Raw genomic sequence first — 19,441 nt, 5'->3', positions numbered from 1 at the left:
GTCGCCCTTCAAAAATCGGCCACCATCCTATAACACTACTGCTTCAGCACTGCCTCTTATTGACCCCAAACAAAAAATAATTAATGAAATAAAACAATTAAAAGAACAAATTCAATTAGAAAAAGAACACTGAGAACTAATATCACAATTAGAGAAACTAAAAACCAATACAGGCAAAGAAACAAAACTAGTTCAGGGATCACATGCGACAGACTTTGAGACATTCCCTGTTACAGAAACTACAGATCCCCAAGGGCAGGTTTGGTGCCATCACAGAGGGTTTGACTTTAAAATGGTAAAAGAAATTAAGGTGGCAGTCGCCCAATACAGAGCTACCGCTCCATATACATTAGCTATAGTTGAAGCTATCGCTGAGGGCTGGCTCATACCGTCTGATGGAAACCAAGGAACCATCCAACCCTTTATTATAGAAGGTCTCCCCATAAACCTTAAGGGTAGAGATTTGTTATCACAAATGAGCCTCATCATACTCAGCTCTTCTGATACAGTTACTGTGCAAATGTTAACACAGGGTTATACACCAGGAAAAGGCTTAGGGAAAAATGAATCAGGTATCATCCATCCTTTGATACCAAAACCTAAATTTAATAGGACAGGACTGGGAAATTTATCCTAATGGACACTGATATTCCGGTACCCTTGCCATTCTTCTCTCCATCTACACCAAGTCACTGAGGGTCTTATCTCAGATGTTCAGGAATTAGCCTCCACAGTTACCTTCATCCAAGACCAACTAGATTCCCTGGCTGAAGTGGTTCCTCAAAATAGACGAGGTTTAAATCTCCTCTTGGCAGAACAGGGGGGTCTCTGTCTTGCTTTACAGGAACGCTGCTGTTTTTACGCCAACAAGTCCGGCATCATTCACGACAAAATACATCAACTCCAAGAATCTCTCCAATGACGTAGAAAACAACTCGCCAACAATCCCTTATGGTCTACCTGGAATGGTCTCCCCCCTTTCCTGCTTCCCCTACTTGACCCATTCATTGGCCTTTTAATTGTTTGCTCACTGGGACCCATTATATTTAATAGGCTCATGACATTCCTCAAACAACAAATTGACTCGCTTACTATGCAGCCTATCCAGGTCCACTATACTAGATTGGAGATGGAAGACCAACACCCCTATACTGGTCTCGCCTGAGGTGCTGAATCCGTTAGCCAAAGATGGGGAAGAGAGTCTGATGAACCCAATAACTTTTCAGTCCTTCCACCTAAGACAGGAAGCCCATCATAGCTATGGGACTCTCCAATGATGGGTAAGAATGGACGTATGGTTCCATAAACGACTCCAACCTAAGACAGGCACGATTTTCCCAGGCCTTTTCCTCATCTCTCAAATTAAAACAGAAAAGGGGGACAATCACGTCCAGACCAGCAGGACAGTCGAACAGGTTTCCTGAGGGAAGGAGTGAGAGACAGAGACGGGACGAGCAGCGCGGAGATGACGCAGTGTTATAACATGGAGACGATGCAGTGTTATAACTCTTCAGGGTCGTCCGTTTATTGTGGGCCAGGGATCATGGTTATATACATGTTGGTGGGCGGTGATTGGTTGTCCTATATGCTAATGAAGGATTGTAAAAGCTGGGTTATGATTGGTTGCTTTTGTGGACCAGCCATAAGGTGCCAGATATGCAAATCTGAGGGATTCTAAGCTCACCAATCGGTAAGCGCTATGGGAAGTGGCCAATCAGAGTATGGTTTTGAAGGTGAAGTTTTGAAGGGGAGCCAATTGTGGCCTTTGGCATTGTGTAATTGTTTGTTCTCTGAGAAACCGAAACCTTAGGGTTTCCTAAGATGGCAATAGTAAGAGACTTATGAAAATGGCCTCAGCAGACTCGCTGGTGCACAGCCTCCCACACTAATTGATAGTTCCCTTTGTGCTGGACTCTCTGCTAGGTCCTGGAGATATTGAAGACTACTAAGCATGATCCATGCCCTCAAGAAGCTCGTTGCCCAATGGGTATGACAGATATGTGTGGAACTAACTATATTCAAAGAAGTGTTGAATACTTTCAGTGGAAGCACAGGGGACAGAACAATGAATTCTGCCTGTGCATGTGGCTACAACAACCAGCCCTTTTATTATATGTATCTGACTTCAATAGGTATGCTACCATCTTCAGACTCACTTCACAACAGATTAAAAATTGCATTTCATCTTGAAACTGCTAAAGCCATTCTGATTTGGAACATAGTTTCCTCAGAACAATCAATCAACAAGTCTTTCCTTAATATCTGCTCTGTGCTAGGGGTTGTGGGAGACAGAGGAGAAACAGATTATTTGTCTCTACCATCAAGATGTCTAAAGCCCAGACTGTTGAGAGTGAAAAGACCCCCAAAATGCCAATTAGAGAACAATAAACTATTCATTATGGGGCTGCCTCTGAATATGTTCACAGAAGAGCACTCAGGGTCAGTTGGAATACTTAGAAAAAAAATGAAATCATTGTTTTAACAGATTCAAACGACAGTTCAGATTTCTAGAAATTACCTACAGATGTTTAGAGAGCCATTCAAATATTCTCTACTGCATAATCACTCAAAAGAGAAAAATAAGTTCAGTGTATCAGAATCTCTCCCAACACTTGTTAATCTGAATTTATAGCATAGTGTTCTAGAAGTGCTTTATTTAAATTCATTAAAAACCTAGCTAGAATATTCTTAACTGATCCAAAGACAGGTAGGCTAAGCATATATTAGTAAAAATAATAGACTTACAGGTTCTCAGAGCTGTGTACATTTCAGAATAGGAGTGATCTGACATTGAAAGAAAACAGGAATGCAATGAAATTGTTTAAAATCTTACTTTTTTGTCACAAAAGTCTTTGAATTTTTGAGGTGCACACTCATCTTTTTGTCACTAAAATGCCATGAGAAGGTGTGTTTGGGAAGAGGCAGAGGGAAGTGAGGAATGAGGAGAGCTGCCGGAAGGCATTAATGAGTTGGAAGAAGGTCAACAACCCATTTTCAGCTCATTAAATCTATTATCTGAGTTAAGAGTGGTCCCAGGTGGAACTTGTGCTGACATACTCAAAACTTCCTACCCAGCCCAGAGCAATGGAAAAAGAGAAAGGAAATCTGATGGTGGTTTTCAACCTAACCCTATGATGAATGGAAATTTCAGGCTCCTTGGTTTGAGTGGAAGATTTAAGATATATAAATATGGTCAATGGCAATTGTTCTTGAGAGGTAAACGTTTTATTAGGTTTCAAAAAAATAATTTAAAAGTTCTCTAAACTGGTCATATAAAATCCACTGGGATATTATTCTCTGTCTTTTTAATTATTTTTAAATTTTATACATTCAATCAGTATACATCACTTAACTTGTAAAGTGAATTTACCCAACATGAATACACTTGATGCCAGTCCAGTTCAGGATACTACACACATTATCATCAACAGATAATAATCCATTTCTGGGTCTAATAAATTTCTTGCCTCTCTATTTTCTCTTTATTTTCTTTCCTCATACTCTCCCCATTATTTCACCCTCTTCCCACACAGTCTTCCATATCCCTAACCATTTTCCACACTTCTATACCTTCTAGTCTTTCAGTTTCTGCCATAGAGTGGATACAGTTGGTACACGTTAAGTAGAGACATACGATGACTCTTTTTCATTGCTTGGTTTACTTCACTCAACAGTAAATCTTACAGTCCTTCAAATGAGTCCTGTCTCTTTGACCTAGCAGTTCTCAATCTCCAGTGTGTATCAGAACAGATTCTTGCTCCCTTTCCCACCACATTCTAATTAAGTCTGAAGTTTCACCTGAGGAGTTGTAGTACTAAGTAAATAAACAAATAACAATAGGGAAATTTCTTTTCCACTTAGTTTAGAACTTGGTCATATTTGTTTATTACTATTTCTAATAGAATTGAAGAGCAAGTCAGTCCTATATTTTAAAAGATTTTCTTTCATTTTTTTGTTTTATTTTGCTTCTTGCCTCAGGGTATATGTACTCACTGAAGAGAGACTGAGAGAGGGAAAGTGAAAAGTCATCCCTCATGGGGGATGGCTATGCTGCAATCCCTTCTCCTCTGGTCTCTTCTCAGGATTTTTGACATGCACACAGATGTACCCAATGTGATTTTCAAGCGGCCAGGTCCAGGACTTGGACTGTTTAGTCGACCATCTGGGATCCAGCTGTCTTAACCTCCACACCACTCGCTGGCCCAAAAGTTTATTTTCTAAAATAAGAGTTGACATGACTGTAGAAAATCTTATGCAATTTGGGCCAAACTGACATTTATTGCTTTATTTAAGCAGCAAAACCACCTTACATATCGTTTGTAGTAGCTTACATTTAAATATTATCTTCTAATGAACATCCTCCTTGGATTAAGATTATGGATTTTTTCCTACTCAGAACAAGCACTATCCAGTTTCCATTTATAACTATTTTACAAGTAAGACATAGAACCTGCAGAGAAGTAAAGTGACTCACTTAAAGTCACACAATAATTGCGAGCAAAGAGAAGGTGAAAATCTATATTCTATGGATCTCAGTGCAGTATTCTGTCAGGCAATGCTGTTTTCAACTAGAAAATATGGATGGAAGTCTTTAGATATTGACATTTGAGTTATGGTACTAAAATGTTTTCTCACCCCACCTTGTCAACTCTCACCTCATTGCCTCTTACCTCTAGTACACACCTCATCTATCTTCAACCTAAAGTTCCCTTTCCATTCCTTAAGAATTTATTTTTTACTTGAAATCTTTAGAAAGTCAGGAAGTTGTTTTCTTAATGGCATAAAATTTTTCTGATCATCATTTGAAATCAGATTTATCCCTGAGCCTTGATTAAAAAAAAAAAAAAAAGTTTTATCACTTCATTTTGTGGCTTGGGTATGAATAAGCCCAAAGGTGTGTGCTGAGCATGCATCCCAGAATCCCATTCAATAATTAAGGAAATGAGTTGACTTCACAAAGTCAGCGCTCCTCAGCCATTCTGCATATGGCAGGTTCAGAAATGGCACCTAAGTTGCTAAAATCATTGAGTGCAGAATCTCTGTGAAAGTTTACTTTCCCTGTTCAGGGGAGACTATGTCAGCAGAATTTCTTTATTTTGCTGGGGCTTGTGTGTCTAAGGATGGAGGGGAGGGGGTGAGGTGGGGGTGGGAGAAGCATTGTCCAGGTGCTGACTGTGCTTTTTGCTCCTATTGTAAACAGGCTTGCAGGCTGTCCTGGGGGAGCTGCTTTGATGCCATAGTGCATTGGTCTTGTGCCCATTTTAAAAATAAAAAGGCCCAGTTTGCTTCCTATAGCTCAACAAAGAGATTAGTCGACCAAATATGGGAAAATCATAACTTGCCAATAACTGTATCTGAAGGCTCTGGATTATTAGCTAAAGCCTTCTTAAATTTTAAAATCTACTATCTGCTGTGTATATTGTTTACATACCTAAGGAACATGCATCTTTTTATATCCTTGGCATGGCCATTGTTAAAAGATAATTTTAGGGGAAAAAAGTAAAATCATGACTCTCATACAGATATTAACATGAGCAAATGCGAAAAATTTTGTTTCACTCATTAATGATGATACTTGTCGCAACTAACCAAAGAGAAAATTCAAGAAAAAAGAAAGATCATTTATAGATCAAGAACATTGAAATGGATGTGCAAATGGAGGCAAACTGGCCTCTTTCAAAGTGAACTGAACATCTACTAGATAGAATATATGTGTCTGTGGACAGAAATTTGCATAGCTCTCAGTTTTCTGCAGTTTATGAAGTTGTAAAATTAGTTAAAGACAGTGAACAATTAGAATCAGTTAACTTGGAAAGGTGTTATCTAAACAATGTATGGTCAGCTCTCTGAGTCTACAGGTTCTGCATCAATGAATTCAACTAACCGCATATCAAAAATGTTACTGTGTTGTTAGGGTTGTGAGGTTTGTTTCTCTCCCAAATGTATTCAAACTATTTTCTTGTCATTATTCCCTATGCAATACAGCAAAGCAATCATTTATTGTATTTATATTGTACCAGGTATTATGAGGAATCTTGAGATGATTTCAAAAATAGAGGAGGATGTACATAAATTATATGCAAATACTATGCCATTTTATATAAGGGACTTGAACTTCCATGGATTTAGGTGTCCATGGAGGTTCCTGGAGCCAATCCCTCATGGATACTGAAAGACGACTGTATAGTTGTCCATTCAATGACAATTTTATTCCTACACTGTGTTCGGGAAAATGGCCCAGGTCTTGGCAAGACTAACCAGTGGGCTTGAAGCCATAGGCTCCTTGCTGCCAGGTTTTCTTGATCCTTGTATGCCTGAATTGGCCAACTTACAAAAATATTTTTTGAATCTGGCTTTAAGATGCCTTCAGTCTGCTTCTGGATGCTTTCTTTTCCTCTCTGTTTCTTTGAAAGGGCATTATTTGATCATATGACAGTTTCAAACATGGCAAGGAAATAGAAGGGACTAGTGACTTCACAGTAAAAGTTTGAGAATAAAAAGTCACATTTTTCCATTTAGTTTCCACTGATGATTCTCTTTCCCCAAAAAAAGGGAATAATCCAAAGTGCTACTCTCTCATACCATAAAGCCTAGCATGGCACAGCAGTTTGCTTTAGGGCTGGATGAACTTGCTTTCAGTCTTCTATTTGACATAGTTTATAGTTTTCTATTCTAGATATTTCACTCACCAAGAAAATATACTTGGAGGCCTGATACACATGTACAAACACACAAATACTCACCCCATTTGCACTTGTCATATATATATATATTTATAAATTACCTATTAGGAATTAAACTTTATGTTTATTTAAAATTATGTTATCATTTATTCAATTATTCACACTAAAGAAGAGGAACAAAGAAATAACTTATCCAAAATGCTAGGTAATACCCAAATCATGTAGTGTAATTTTGAAGTATATTTTTGTACTGATGTAACAACTTACAAGTGCATTATGGAAGAAGGCAATGAATTAAAGTGAGAAAGGACTAGAAAAGAATCCTTAATGACTTAAATTATGGTCCCACCTCAAATAAGTTTGTGAGCAAGATGAATTCAGATTACCTTCTAGCCTCACTTTCCAACTCTATAAAGTGAGGTATTTGAAGAAAGTGATCTGTGAAGACCCTTTCAGCTCTTATAATTTCAGGATATTCTATGGATTAGTTTAAAGCCAACAGTAAATAAAAAGATAAAATAAAATAAAAATAAAAATAAATCAATCCAAATTAAAACTTGAGGGGGCACTGGGAAGCTATTCAGTTTCCCCTTTTATCCATAAGGATAACTAAATGGTTTCTAGTTGCCTCAATGAGATACTGTGATTATATGATGATGTGAGGCTCTTTGGCCCTGTTTAACTCTTCTCTGAAACCTTCCTGTTGAAAGTTGACCTCTCTTGGGAACCAGCAGTTAGCGTAATGGCTATGTCGCTGGACTCCCACGTAGTCGACCGCAGTTCGTGTCCCAGACCCAGTGGCTTAAAACTCACGCCGGGCGCGTGTGCGTGCGTGCCCAAGATCCCGAGAGGAGAATGGAGGAGAAGGGATTGCGGCGTGACCATCCCCCCTGGGGGGTGATTTCTTGCTTTCTGTCTCTATGTCTCTCTCTGTCTGTCTGGCGAGCGCACGCGCCCTACAGTGAAAATCTCTCAAAAAAAAAAAAAAAGTTGACCTCTCTTGGGAACCAGCAGTTAGCGTAATGGCTATGTCGCTGGACTCCCACGTAGTCGACCGCAGTTCGTGTCCCAGACCCAGTGGCTTAAAACTCACACTGGGTGCGTGTGCATGCGGCTCAAGATCCCAAGAGGAGAATGGAGAAGAAGGGATTGCAGCGTGGCCATGCCCCCTAGGGAGTGATTTCTCGTTTTCTGTCTCTCTGTCTCTCTCTGTCCGTCTGGCGAGTGCACGTGCCCTATAGCAAAACAAACAAACATAAAAACAACCTCTCAAGTATACACTTCTTCATTCAGAAGTAGGAATGACCACTATTTATGGAATACTTACTAGTGCAGACAGCCTGCTAGGCACTCTACTGCACTGACTCAATTATTATAGCAACCTCAAGAGGTAGATACCCTTGTTCATTCCATTTAATAAATGCAGAAATGAGGCCCCAATATTGATAGTATCTTACATAGGGACACATAGCTAGTAAGCAATAATGCTAAGCTACATATCAAGTCTCTCTGGCTTTAAATTCAGAGCTCCTTTTTACTATACTATGATGCTTCCTCACATTATTATCAAAGTTGGGTGCAAACTACAAAAGGTACCAGAGAACAAAGTACTGTAGGCAATTTAACAGCTACCCTTAAAGGTTTTAACCAGAATGGAAAACTAATTATTTACTTGGGTTTCAGGAAAAAGTGAAAACTGGAAATTAAGCATTAAGTGGATTAAGAGTCAATAAATTGAAAGCTGAAGTATTAGAAGAATAAATCACTTAAAAAAGAAGGATAGGGATGTTAAGTATGAAACATCTTCTGATCCTATTTATTCAGTTGGGTCCATGTTAGGGATTCCAGTTCTGCCATCAACTGCTGTGTGAATTTAGACAAATCCTCTTTCTTCTTTGGGTCTTGGTTTCCTCATTTCTTAACTAATAAGGATAAGTGAATGGTTTCTAGTTCTTTCACTAAGATACCGTGATTATATGATGATGTGAGGATCTTTAGCCTACATCATCTGACATTTAAGAATGAATAGGAGGGTTTTGTCCAGGGATCTGATTTAGTCGTGGGGTAAGAATTCTTTTTTTTTTTTTTTGGAGAGGTTTTTGCTATAGCGTGTGTGCGCTCACCAGACAGAGAGAGATATAGAGACAGAAAGTGAGAAATCACCCCCTGGGGGGATGGTCACGCCGCAATCCCTTCTCCTCCATTCTCCTCTCGGGATCTTGGGCACGCATGCACATGCGCCCGGCATGAGTTCTAAGCCACCGGGTTTGGGATGCAAACCACGGTCGACTATGTGGGAGTCCAGCGACATAGCCATCACACTAACTACTGGTTCCCGAGGTAAGAATTCTTTAAAATGAATGTGTCTCTTGGGAAAATCAATCTGGAAACTCATATGGGCCTGTTTGTACAAAAAAAAAAAAAAAAAAAAAAAAAAAAACCAAAAAAGGAATATTGAGGGGGTGGAAAAATTGTGGTGTTTTTCATAAATACCCTTTGACATGTGTCTACAGTGTCTTTTAAAATAAAACACATTTGTATCTGAGAGAAAGTGTTCCAGCAAATAGGAGATGCCAGGGAAGTGAAGATAGATTTAGTCAGTGAATCTGGTTCATCTGGTGAAATGAATAGCCCAGCCAAAAGGTGAAAGCTGAATTGCCCTAATTGCCAAGAATGCAGATTAGGCATATTCGACAGTTACAAACACCCCAACCATCCATCATTCTGTCTGGTCCTTCTTCACAGCAAATGGAGAGGGATGGTAAGGGCATGCTGCCCTGACACAGTCTCTAATTTCCTCAGAAAACAGCCCCTCCTTTCTCCAGGATCAGGAATCCAGTTTCAGGAATGAATAAACAAACAAACCGAGGACTGCTTCTGCAAGAGGCAGTATAGTAGCACAGTCACCTACTGAACGGATATGCAACCTACCTTTAACAGTCAAGATGGCTGGCACTATTCAAGCCTCAGTGCCTTATGAAGTGAGAGGGCAAGACTTAGTGCAAGGTTTGAAACTTCCAAGGCTTTGACATTGTGATAGACAGATTAAGGCATTTAAGCATGTTAAAAATCACTGTCCTAGGGCCAGCAGGTGGCATAGTAGTTAAGGTGTTGGACTTCCACAGGTTTAACAACAGTTTGAGTCTTGGACCTAGCAACTTGAAACTCATGCCAGACACATGTCCAAAATCCTCAGAAGAGAATGGAAGAGAAGGGATTACAACATGGCCATAACCCCTGGGGGGTGATTTCTAGCTTTATGTCTTCCTGTCTTCTCTGTCTCTCCAGCGAGCACACACACCCTATAGCAAAAATCTCTCTCCAAAAAAATTACTTCCCTTTTTCCTTTCTTCATTTGCCTTCGGCAGGAAATCGCAGATAATCCTCCTGTAGATTCTGGCTTTTGACTTAAGGATCTAGTAGTTTTAAAGTTGCTGTGTATATGAAATAAAGAGGGGAGACAGAGCTGGTCTCTTAGAGCAATGGTTGAGTACAATGCATTTGGAAGCCTGATTCCACATGACAGACTACAGTTTGAATTCTAGTCCTGGTGGCTTGACAAACATACTGAATATGTGTGCGCATGTGTGCCTAAAATCCTGAGAGGATGGAGAACTGGAGGAAAAATTACTGTGGTGTGACTACACCTTTTGGGTGACTTCTCTCTGGCGAGTGCACATGCCCTAAAAAAAAAAAAAAAAAAAAAAAAAAGTATTAAAGAGTTAAGGAGAAGAGGCAACTAAAGTGTAGGTCCCCAAGCAAGGCAGTCTTCCCTCTTTCTAAGTAATGTGGCCTCGCTCCCTTCCCTTTTGTACATTTTTAAAAACAATTCTCACACAATATTTTCTTTGTTTTCTCCTACTCTTCCTGGTCCTCACTTATTCCTGTTCTTTCTTTTTCTTTTATGTTTTTGTCTTAAGCCTGTCTGAACTCACTGTGACTTCACTGTGCTGACAACCACATAGAACTAAAGATGTCAGCTGCCACTGACCTTCAGGATGTTCACATGAAATCTTCATAGATTGAAGGGCCTTCCATATGCTTTTGCATTCTCCATTGAATCTAGAGCTGGATGCTGTGCAAATGGTCAATAAAACCTTTTTAGTTAAATGTAATGGGTAAATCACTTCTCTAGGCTCCATATGTTTCTGGGAATAAGACATTTTGGCTTTTAACAGCTGACAGAGTTTGACATTGACACGAGGATTCAGAATTTGTCCTGCTTGAGAGACCATAGATTTTAATGTTCCTATTCTATCAGTATTGAATAAGACTTGTTAACAGCCTGAAGAGAAAAGTCAAAGTTGTCATTTTTTATTAAATGTAGTAGAGCAAGGAGTTAGAGTAACTTCTTTATAATGATTCTTGGCAGCAATCACTCTTCTGTTTTTCCCCCAAACAGTCATCTCACTTTTAAGAAATGATTCCAAATCTTTTTTTTTTTTTGAGAGGTTTTTGCTATAGGGCACGTGCACTCGCCAGACAGACAGAGAGAGAGAGAGAGATAGAAAGTGAGAAATCACCCCCCGGGGGGATGGCCACACCGCAATCCCTTCTCCTCCATTCTCCTCTCAGGATCTTGGGCACGCATGCACACGCGCCCGGCGTGAGTTTTAAGCCACCAGGTCTGGGACGCGAACTGCGGTCGACTACATGGAAGTCCAGCGACATAGCCATTACGCTAACTGCTGGTCTCCCAATGATTCCAAATCTTAAGCAAGATGTTAGCTCAGTTTTATTTTTACTGAATAGAATAGAAGTTTTAATGCTTGAGTACTAATAGACTTTGGTCTCTTCTTCCCTTCCATTATAATGTACCTTCACTGAGGTCATATAATCTACCTTGTATAAAACTTGTCATTATTGAGGAAATGACTCCAAATATAACAAATAAATAGTTAAATTTCTCAGTTGGGAAAGTCACAATCCCAGACAGATCTCATCACACATGCCAATTCTCATTGAGGGGAGTTTCATCCACACCCAGTTGTGCAAGTTTTATGCAAAACCCAGTTTCTCCTCCTTGCTGTATTAATCAGAGAAACGTCCCCTCTCACTTCTCAGAGAGAAATGAGGAGTTTCAGCTACAGGAAAAGCATAAATGGGCTGAGTGTTTAGATGCATCTTCTCCGTGACTATTTTTTATTATATTATTTCTTGCTAAACATTTCTTTACAGTCTTATAGACGTTTTGGGCAGCCAAGAAGTAAATTAGCTAGGTATTTATACAACACGCTATGACCTATTAGAGAATGAACACTTTCATAAATTTATAAATCCTTATTTTCAAAGTTTTTTAAGGGGTCAGCAGGTGGTGAAGTGGTTACATCACTGGACTGCCACATGATTGACTTCAGTTTTAGTCCTGGACCCAGTAGCTTGAAACTCACATTGGTCGTGTGTGCATGTGTGCCTAAGATCCCAGGAGGAGAATGAAGGGACTGTGACCATCTGCCCTAGGGAGTGATTTCTCACTTTTCCTCTCTCTCTCTGTCTCTTCCCCCGGTGAGCACATGCACCCTTAAGCAAAAACCTTCAAAATAAGATTTTTAAAAAATAATTGTTCCTTGCTTTACATTTTTCCAAGGTAGATATGATAAACCCAAAGTGATAACCTCATTATCATCTTATTTAAGTTTCTTTAACTGCATACTAATTGCCTCCTGCTTATTCATTTTCAGGGAATGTGAACACAGAAACAACTACTTAAATCTTAACATTTTGAAACAAGAGATAAAAATTAGTAGTTTTGTTATTAAGCCTTATGTCAACTTGAAAGCAAATTTGCTAGGGTAGGCATGATTTGTAGGCAACACAAGTGATTTATGTGATGTGGACTGAGAAGCCCTAGGAAAGCTTCCCTATCCCCTCTGAGTTCCTACTTACTACTTATTGGCCAGTGTTTGAATTCTAACCATCAAAGTGATATATTTTAGACTTTAAGTTTTAATTACTGTTTAAAATGTATTTTCTTAATTGTATAATTTCTTATTTACATTTAATCATTGTATATATCTGTAGTATAAAATATGATATTATATATTACACATAAACACACACACTCATACACTAACTAAAACTCCCTAAGCCATTCTCAGTGATTGATACCAGAGTGTGAATAGTGATAGATACTTAGTTTGGAATTTGAGTCTAGAGAGAAAACATTTGGTGTGCAGCACCTAAAGAGGTCCACTGAAGGGTCTCATAGAAGGATTCAGGAGCAAGTATATAGACACAAAGTACTTTTGTTTTATGATTTTGCCTAGATTTTACTCTAGTGAGTAGGGGCAGTTTTTATTCTTTGCTTTAATTTCTTTCATCTTTTTTTTTTCTTTTTAGTTTTCCAGTGTATGCATGCACTCAACAGAGAGAGAGAGACAGAGAGAGGGGGGAGAGAAAGCATAACCCCCCCCCAAACAGAGCATGGTCATTCCACAGTCCCTTCTCCTCCATTTTTCCACCCTGTTGGGAATCGGAGCATACAGGCACACATGCACTGCTTTTGTTTGTTTGTTTGTTTGTTTTCAAACTACTAGGGCTGGGATAGGAACCATACAGTTAACCATGCAGAATCCAGCTGCCTTGACCACCAAGCTACAGGGCTGGGCCCTCTTTCCCGTCATCTTTCTTTCTTTCTCTTTTTTTTTTTTTTAATTTTTTGCCATAGGGTGCATGTGCTCACTGAAAATAGAAAGTGAGAGGAAAAATGAGAAATCATCCTCAGGGGGGATGGCCATGTCACAATCCTTTCTCCTCCATTCTCCTCCCAGGATTTTGGTCACGCATGGACATGTACCCAGCGTGAGTTGCAAGCTACCAGATCTGGGGCTCAATCCATGGTTGGCCATGTGGGAGTCCAGTGCCTTAACCATTATGCTACCTGCTGGCCCCTTTTCTATCATCTTTAAATGTTCTGTCTGATGGCTAAGGAACGAGACTATGAACCTCAGGTGAGCTCTTTTTAGGACTGAGAATGAGAATATGTCTTCTACTCTTAAATACTTTTCAGTGTCCAAGGGTTTGTGTACTGAAATAAATCAGTAATTAATATTAATTGACTGTCAGTTCAAAAAGATAAACATAAATGATAGTATTTAAATGGAGTACAAAAAGGAAAGGTAAACTTGCTCCTCCCAATAATTAGGCCTACAACTTCTTCCATTAACTCTAAGGCTAAGCCCTCACCTACTTAATCTCCGGTTAACACAATAACTAAGTAAACAATTTGCAGTGAGAAACTAAACAAAAGAGATGCCAGAATCTCTTCAAAGGTGGAAAGAAAATAGTACAGTCAAATGTCTTACATTCTCACTGCTGCTTCCTTTGTAATTTAACAAAAGAAACGGGAACAAAGAAAAATGCCAAAGATAACAAGAAGGAAATAGATTCAATTTACTTAAATTCAACAAAAGCATATGGCACTCCTCTACAATAAGATAAAGAAGTGATTCTTGTCCTCATATTCTAATAGTTGGAGGGGGTTAATGACAAATGTGAGCTACATAAACAATCCTAACAAATGTTAGCATTTTTAAAAGTTCAATAAAAGAGATAGACCTTTGGGTCGCCCTGTGGCACAGCAGTTAGACACTATGCAGAGGAAGTCAAATCCCACATGGCCAGCCAGGGTTCAAATCCTGGCACCATGGGCTTCATGTCTGGGGCATGTGCACATGCCTAGGATCCTGACTGGGTGAAGAATTGGAGGAAAAGGTATTATGGCATGACCAGGCCTAGCTAGAGGTGATTTCATCCCCTCTTTCTCTTTCACTCTCTCTCTATCAGGGACTCATATGTACCTTCTGTTTTTTAATACCTTCTGGAATTAAAAAACAAAGGTGCAATTTAATTGCTCTGGAATTCTAAGAAGATATGGTAATAATGCTAATGGTCATAGTAGTAATATTACTAAGAAGGAAATAGATTCAATTTACTTAAATTCAACAAAAGCATATGGCACTCCTCTACAATAAGATAAAGAAGTGATTCTTGTCCTCATATTCTAATAGTTGGAGGGGGTTAATGACAAATGTGAGCTACATAAACAATCCTAACAAATGTTAGCATTTTTAAAAGTTCAATAAAAGAGATAGACCTTTGGGTCGCCCTGTGGCACAGCAGTTAGACACTATGCAGAGGAAGTCAAATCCCACATGGCCAGCCAGGGTTCAAATCCTGGCACCATGGGCTTCATGTCTGGGGCATGTGCACATGCCTAGGATCCTGACTGGGTGAAGAATTGGAGGAAAAGGTATTATGGCATGACCAGGCCTAGCTAGAGGTGATTTCATCCCCTCTTTCTCTTTCACTCTCTCTCTATCAGGGACTCATATGTACCTTCTGTTTTTTAATACCTTCTGGAATTAAAAAACAAAGGTGCAATTTAATTGCTCTGGAATTCTAAGAAGACATGATAATAATGCTAATAGTCATAGTAGTAATATTACTAGTGATAATAGCTACTATCATCTGCTGGATTTATTATATGTCAGTTGCTATGCAAAGCATTTTTGTAGGAATTTCCCCATTTAATATAACCCTCATTGCAACTTGATCCATTAGGGATCATGATTATCCTCGATATTCTGAATGTGAAAACCGAAGCTGAGAGATAAAGTAACTGTCCCATAGTCACACAGCTAGAAAGTGGTTGAACTGAATTATTCCAAAGCCTGTGGTGATAAAGTTTCCACAGAAGGGGTCACGTTTAAGATGGTATTTCATGAATGTATTAGATCTTAACAGAAAACAAGGACCAGTGGCAGCAAGTCTAGGAAGTACATGAAGTGTGTTTAAAGGGTTGCAAATAGTAAGGTTTACCTGGGTCAAAACCAAATCTGTGATGCTAATGATAGAGAATCAAATCAGGAGAAAAGCCAGTTTAGAAAAAAGGTGATGAGTAGCTGTAGACCTGCAATAATCTCACTCCTGAATTCCAGACCAATCATTCCATCGCCCCTGAGAAGGAAAGAATAGACCAAGAAAGAAATTTCAGGATATGATCACACTGATGGTGAAAGAGGTAGAAGAGCCATTAATTATGTGGTGGAAACAAAGCAGTTAGAATGGTAAACAAGATTGCAAGCTTATAGTATGGTGGATGCCATGAAAGATCAGACTGCCTTCATGCTAGAAAAATCAATGTTATAATAAAATATTGAAGAGAATCAGGACTTATAATATTAGGCTAAAATGTTGCCACTTGTTGATCACTTTCTATGTTCTAGGTACTGTGCTGAGCACTTTACAAGGATTGTCCATTTAATCCTCAGAACCACCTGTGAAGTAGGGCTTTATATTTACCCCATTTTAAAGGTGAAGAAATTATTATTTATAGAGGTTAATAAACTTGATTAAGACCTCATACCTAGAAAGAGACAAAGCCTAGACTTCAATTCAAATTGTTTAACTCTGAAGTCCATGTACTTAACTTTTCTAAGATGTATTGTGGTTGAATTTATTGACCAGGAGGTCACCCTTGAGGGAGAGGTTTCATCAAAGTAATAAGGGTAGGAGTCAGAGAGCAATGACTGATTGGAAGGGAGAGGACAGATGTGAGAATGATTGTGAAATGAGTGGGTATTAAAATAGTAGAGGTTATGGGTATCAATTTATTCTGTCTACAGTTTAGAAGGGTTGGCAAAGAAAGGTAAACAGTGAGGGTGGATAGCCTGAGGGAATAGAAGAGTCAAAGAAAGTTTCTTTTAGGATAGGAGTGAACTGAACCTGTTATTGGCTGGAGAGTAGCCAATAGAGGAAGAGAGAGGGCATAATTTATAAAACAGGAATGAGGCTTACAAAGTAGGAGTAAGATTAAGAGGACAAGGGGAAAGGATCAAGTTAGAAAGAAGACATTTATTAGGTAACCCATTTTCTTAACCTTTTCTCCTCTTCTGATCCCATCAAAATGTGACTTTTCTATATGTGATTCAATGAACACCTAACTTGGCTAAGTATAATTACTTATTGTAATTGATATGTATTCTATGAACCTTTTCTTCTAAAAATATAATAATTAAAATGTAAGACTATGAAACACTAAATATAATTAATCAGAAATTATAAGTAATAAATAAATTTAAAAGGCCATAGTATTAGCTAATGGCATAATACATTAACTCTCTGATAGGTGAATTTTCATGGAAATATTGGAAACAAATAATCTTACACTCCCCAGGTGATCTGCAGATACAGAAAGATATTAATGTGAAACTGTCATTCATAGAGCCAACATTTATGGAAAGTCTGCTATGTGCAGACTCTGCTATGCATTGGGGATTCAGAGATAAAATAAAAGATTTCACATTCCCAAGATCTTACAGGGTAGCAGAGGAGGCAGAGAATCAACCTAGTATAATGTAGCATGATGAATGCTGTGATAGAGATAAAAACCATGAAATGCCCTGGAAAAGAGGGCAAGAGGTGGGGTGCAGAGGATTCCCAAAGGAGGTGATATTTGAGATGAGTTTTGACCTTGTAGTATTGCTTTTATAGGGACCTGCACAAGGGGCCAGGCATTTCCCTAAGGTGTCACATTACGGGAAACAGCTGCAACTCACTCCCCTAGCTTCATCCTCAATGTCTGACATCAAGGTCATTGAGCTAAAAGTCCAAGGGAGGGACTTGGTATATATATATAATGGCTCTAAATCTAACTTCTGGGCTATTGGGTCATAGGAGGAGATGAGGGCTATAAGTTCTAAATTATAATCTAAATGAATAGCCTTCCCTTTTCTAAGATTGGAAGGGAAAAAAAGTGAAAGAGAAAAGTGGAGATGGGCTAGAAGAAGGAAGGAAGAAACAGGCAGCAACCTCGCTATTGGATCTTTCTGCCTACTGGGAAAAAAGGTTTTCCTCTGCCTATACACCACTCATCTGGTCTTGTTTCAATCCTTATTTTTACACCTTTTTTCCACATGAAAAGGGCAGTGAATATTTCACCTCAGTGCAGAAGCATTTTGAAATGAAAAATAACCTCTACCAGGCTCTATTTCTCCTGCTCTTGAAGCTGGAAGAGTGATTGTAGGTCAGTTTCTATTTTATCTGAACCACTTGTCTGCCTATACACCACTCATCTGGTCTTGTTTCAATCCTTATTTTTACACCTTTTTTCCACATGAAAAGGGCAGTGAATATTTCACCTCAGTGCAGAAGCATTTTGAAATGAAAAATAACCTCTACCAGGCTCTATTTCTCCTGCTCTTGAAGCTGGAAGAGTGATTGTAGGTCAGTTTCTATTTTATCTGAACCACTTGGCCCATCTGGAATTGTTACTCTAGGAAATTGAAAACTAAATTTAAATTTTGTAAAGAGAAAATTCTGAAATGACTCCTTCAGTTTGATCAGACACACTCCTTGCATCTCTCTGTCCTAGCATTATGCTGAGCCTCTGAAGAAATTCTGAATGGCAATTGTTTGTTCTTAGTTTAAAATTATTTGACATTACCTCCCCCATTTCCCCCCTTCATTTGCAGACTCTGTACACACTATAGAAAAGACTCTGCTAGAACAATTTACCTTTTAAATTCACCTCTCATTTTCCTTTTCTTAACAAAAAGGATTAACCATATATTGACGCCAGAAAGACTGTGCTTAAACTTAAGGAAGAGCATCAAGTAGATAAAATACCAAATTTGGCATACAAAAAGACATTATGAAAGATTTTTAAAATATTTTTTTTGTTTGATTTTGTTATTCTGCTTGTTTGGGCAGAGGGGTTGATTGTAAAGAAAACATGCTTACTGGGGCCGGCAGGTGGCATGGTGGTTAAGGGCACTGGACTCCCACATGGTTGACTGAGGTTTCGAGTTCTGGATCTGGCAGTTCACTTTCTCACTTTCCCTCTCTCTCCTTCTCTCACTCTCTCCCTCTCTGGTCTAAATAAAATGTATAAATAAATAAAGTTAAATAAAATAATCCTTGAAAAGAAAACATGCTTCCTAAAGAAAAATTGAAGGGGGAAAGAGCCATGGATCCTAGATGGTTTACCAGTCTGAAGGGGAAAAAAGGAGATCTTTTACATAGAAAATTATAAGGTGCTACTCTATGGTCTTGAGGTGCCCTCATATCTGTCTTACTCTGTAACTCTGAAAGTTTTCTCATATGCTGGGGAAAGACTCCTCCTTTAGAGGCCTCTTTGATGGTATGAAAGAACCAAAATACTAATCTGTATAAAAGCATTTTAAGTGATCCACTCCTTCAAACATGACTTTTCAGGAGAAAAGGAGAAAACTGCATATTAATTCTAAATGATTAAAATTGTTAAAGGAAGAGACCAAGTAGATGGCTTAATGGTTACATTGCTGGACTCCCATGTAGTCAACCACGGTTCAAGTCCTAGACTTCATGGCTTGAAACTCGTGTTGGGTGTGTGTGTGTGCATGCCCAAAATCCCAAGAGGAGAAGGGATTGCACTGTGACCATCCTTCCTGGGGTGTGATTTCTCGCTTGCTGTCTTTCTGTCTCTCCAACAAACATGTATGCCCTATAGCAAATATCTCTCTCAAAAAAGAAATTGTTGAAGGAAATGAAATTGCAATTGAGTTAAATCTTGTTCAAAATGAAAGATTTCAATTTCAGAACCAGGGAATCTGTACACTCATGGGCACCATATATGGTGCAGGGTAGACTTTATTCTGAAAAAAATGGAGTTTGGGGGAACCAGCAGTTAACGTAATGGCTATGTCGCTGGACTCCCACGTAGTCGACAGCGGTTCGCGTCCCGGACCCGGTGGCTTAGAACTCATGCCGGGCACGTG

General features: G+C 39.0%; 1 protein-coding gene across 1 annotated transcript in view; it reads left to right on the top strand.

Moving 5' to 3' along the window:
- The first annotated feature begins 292 nt into the window (after positions 1–292).
- The window catches only part of IL1RAPL2 (interleukin 1 receptor accessory protein like 2), a 192,374-nt gene continuing 173,225 nt past the window's right edge, over positions 293–19,441 (top strand). The window contains exon 1 of the mRNA XM_006171950.1: positions 293–572. Coding sequence (XP_006172012.1) covers positions 293–572 — 280 coding nt within the window. The remainder of the gene's footprint in view (positions 573–19,441) is intronic.

This window comes from Tupaia chinensis, unplaced genomic scaffold, assembly GCF_000334495.1.
Source record: "Tupaia chinensis unplaced genomic scaffold, TupChi_1.0 Scaffold150128_1, whole genome shotgun sequence".
NCBI classification, from domain to species: Eukaryota; Metazoa; Chordata; class Mammalia; order Scandentia; family Tupaiidae; genus Tupaia; species Tupaia belangeri.
Note: the sequence above shows the minus strand (reverse complement) of the source record. Positions and strands in the feature narration are given on the sequence as shown.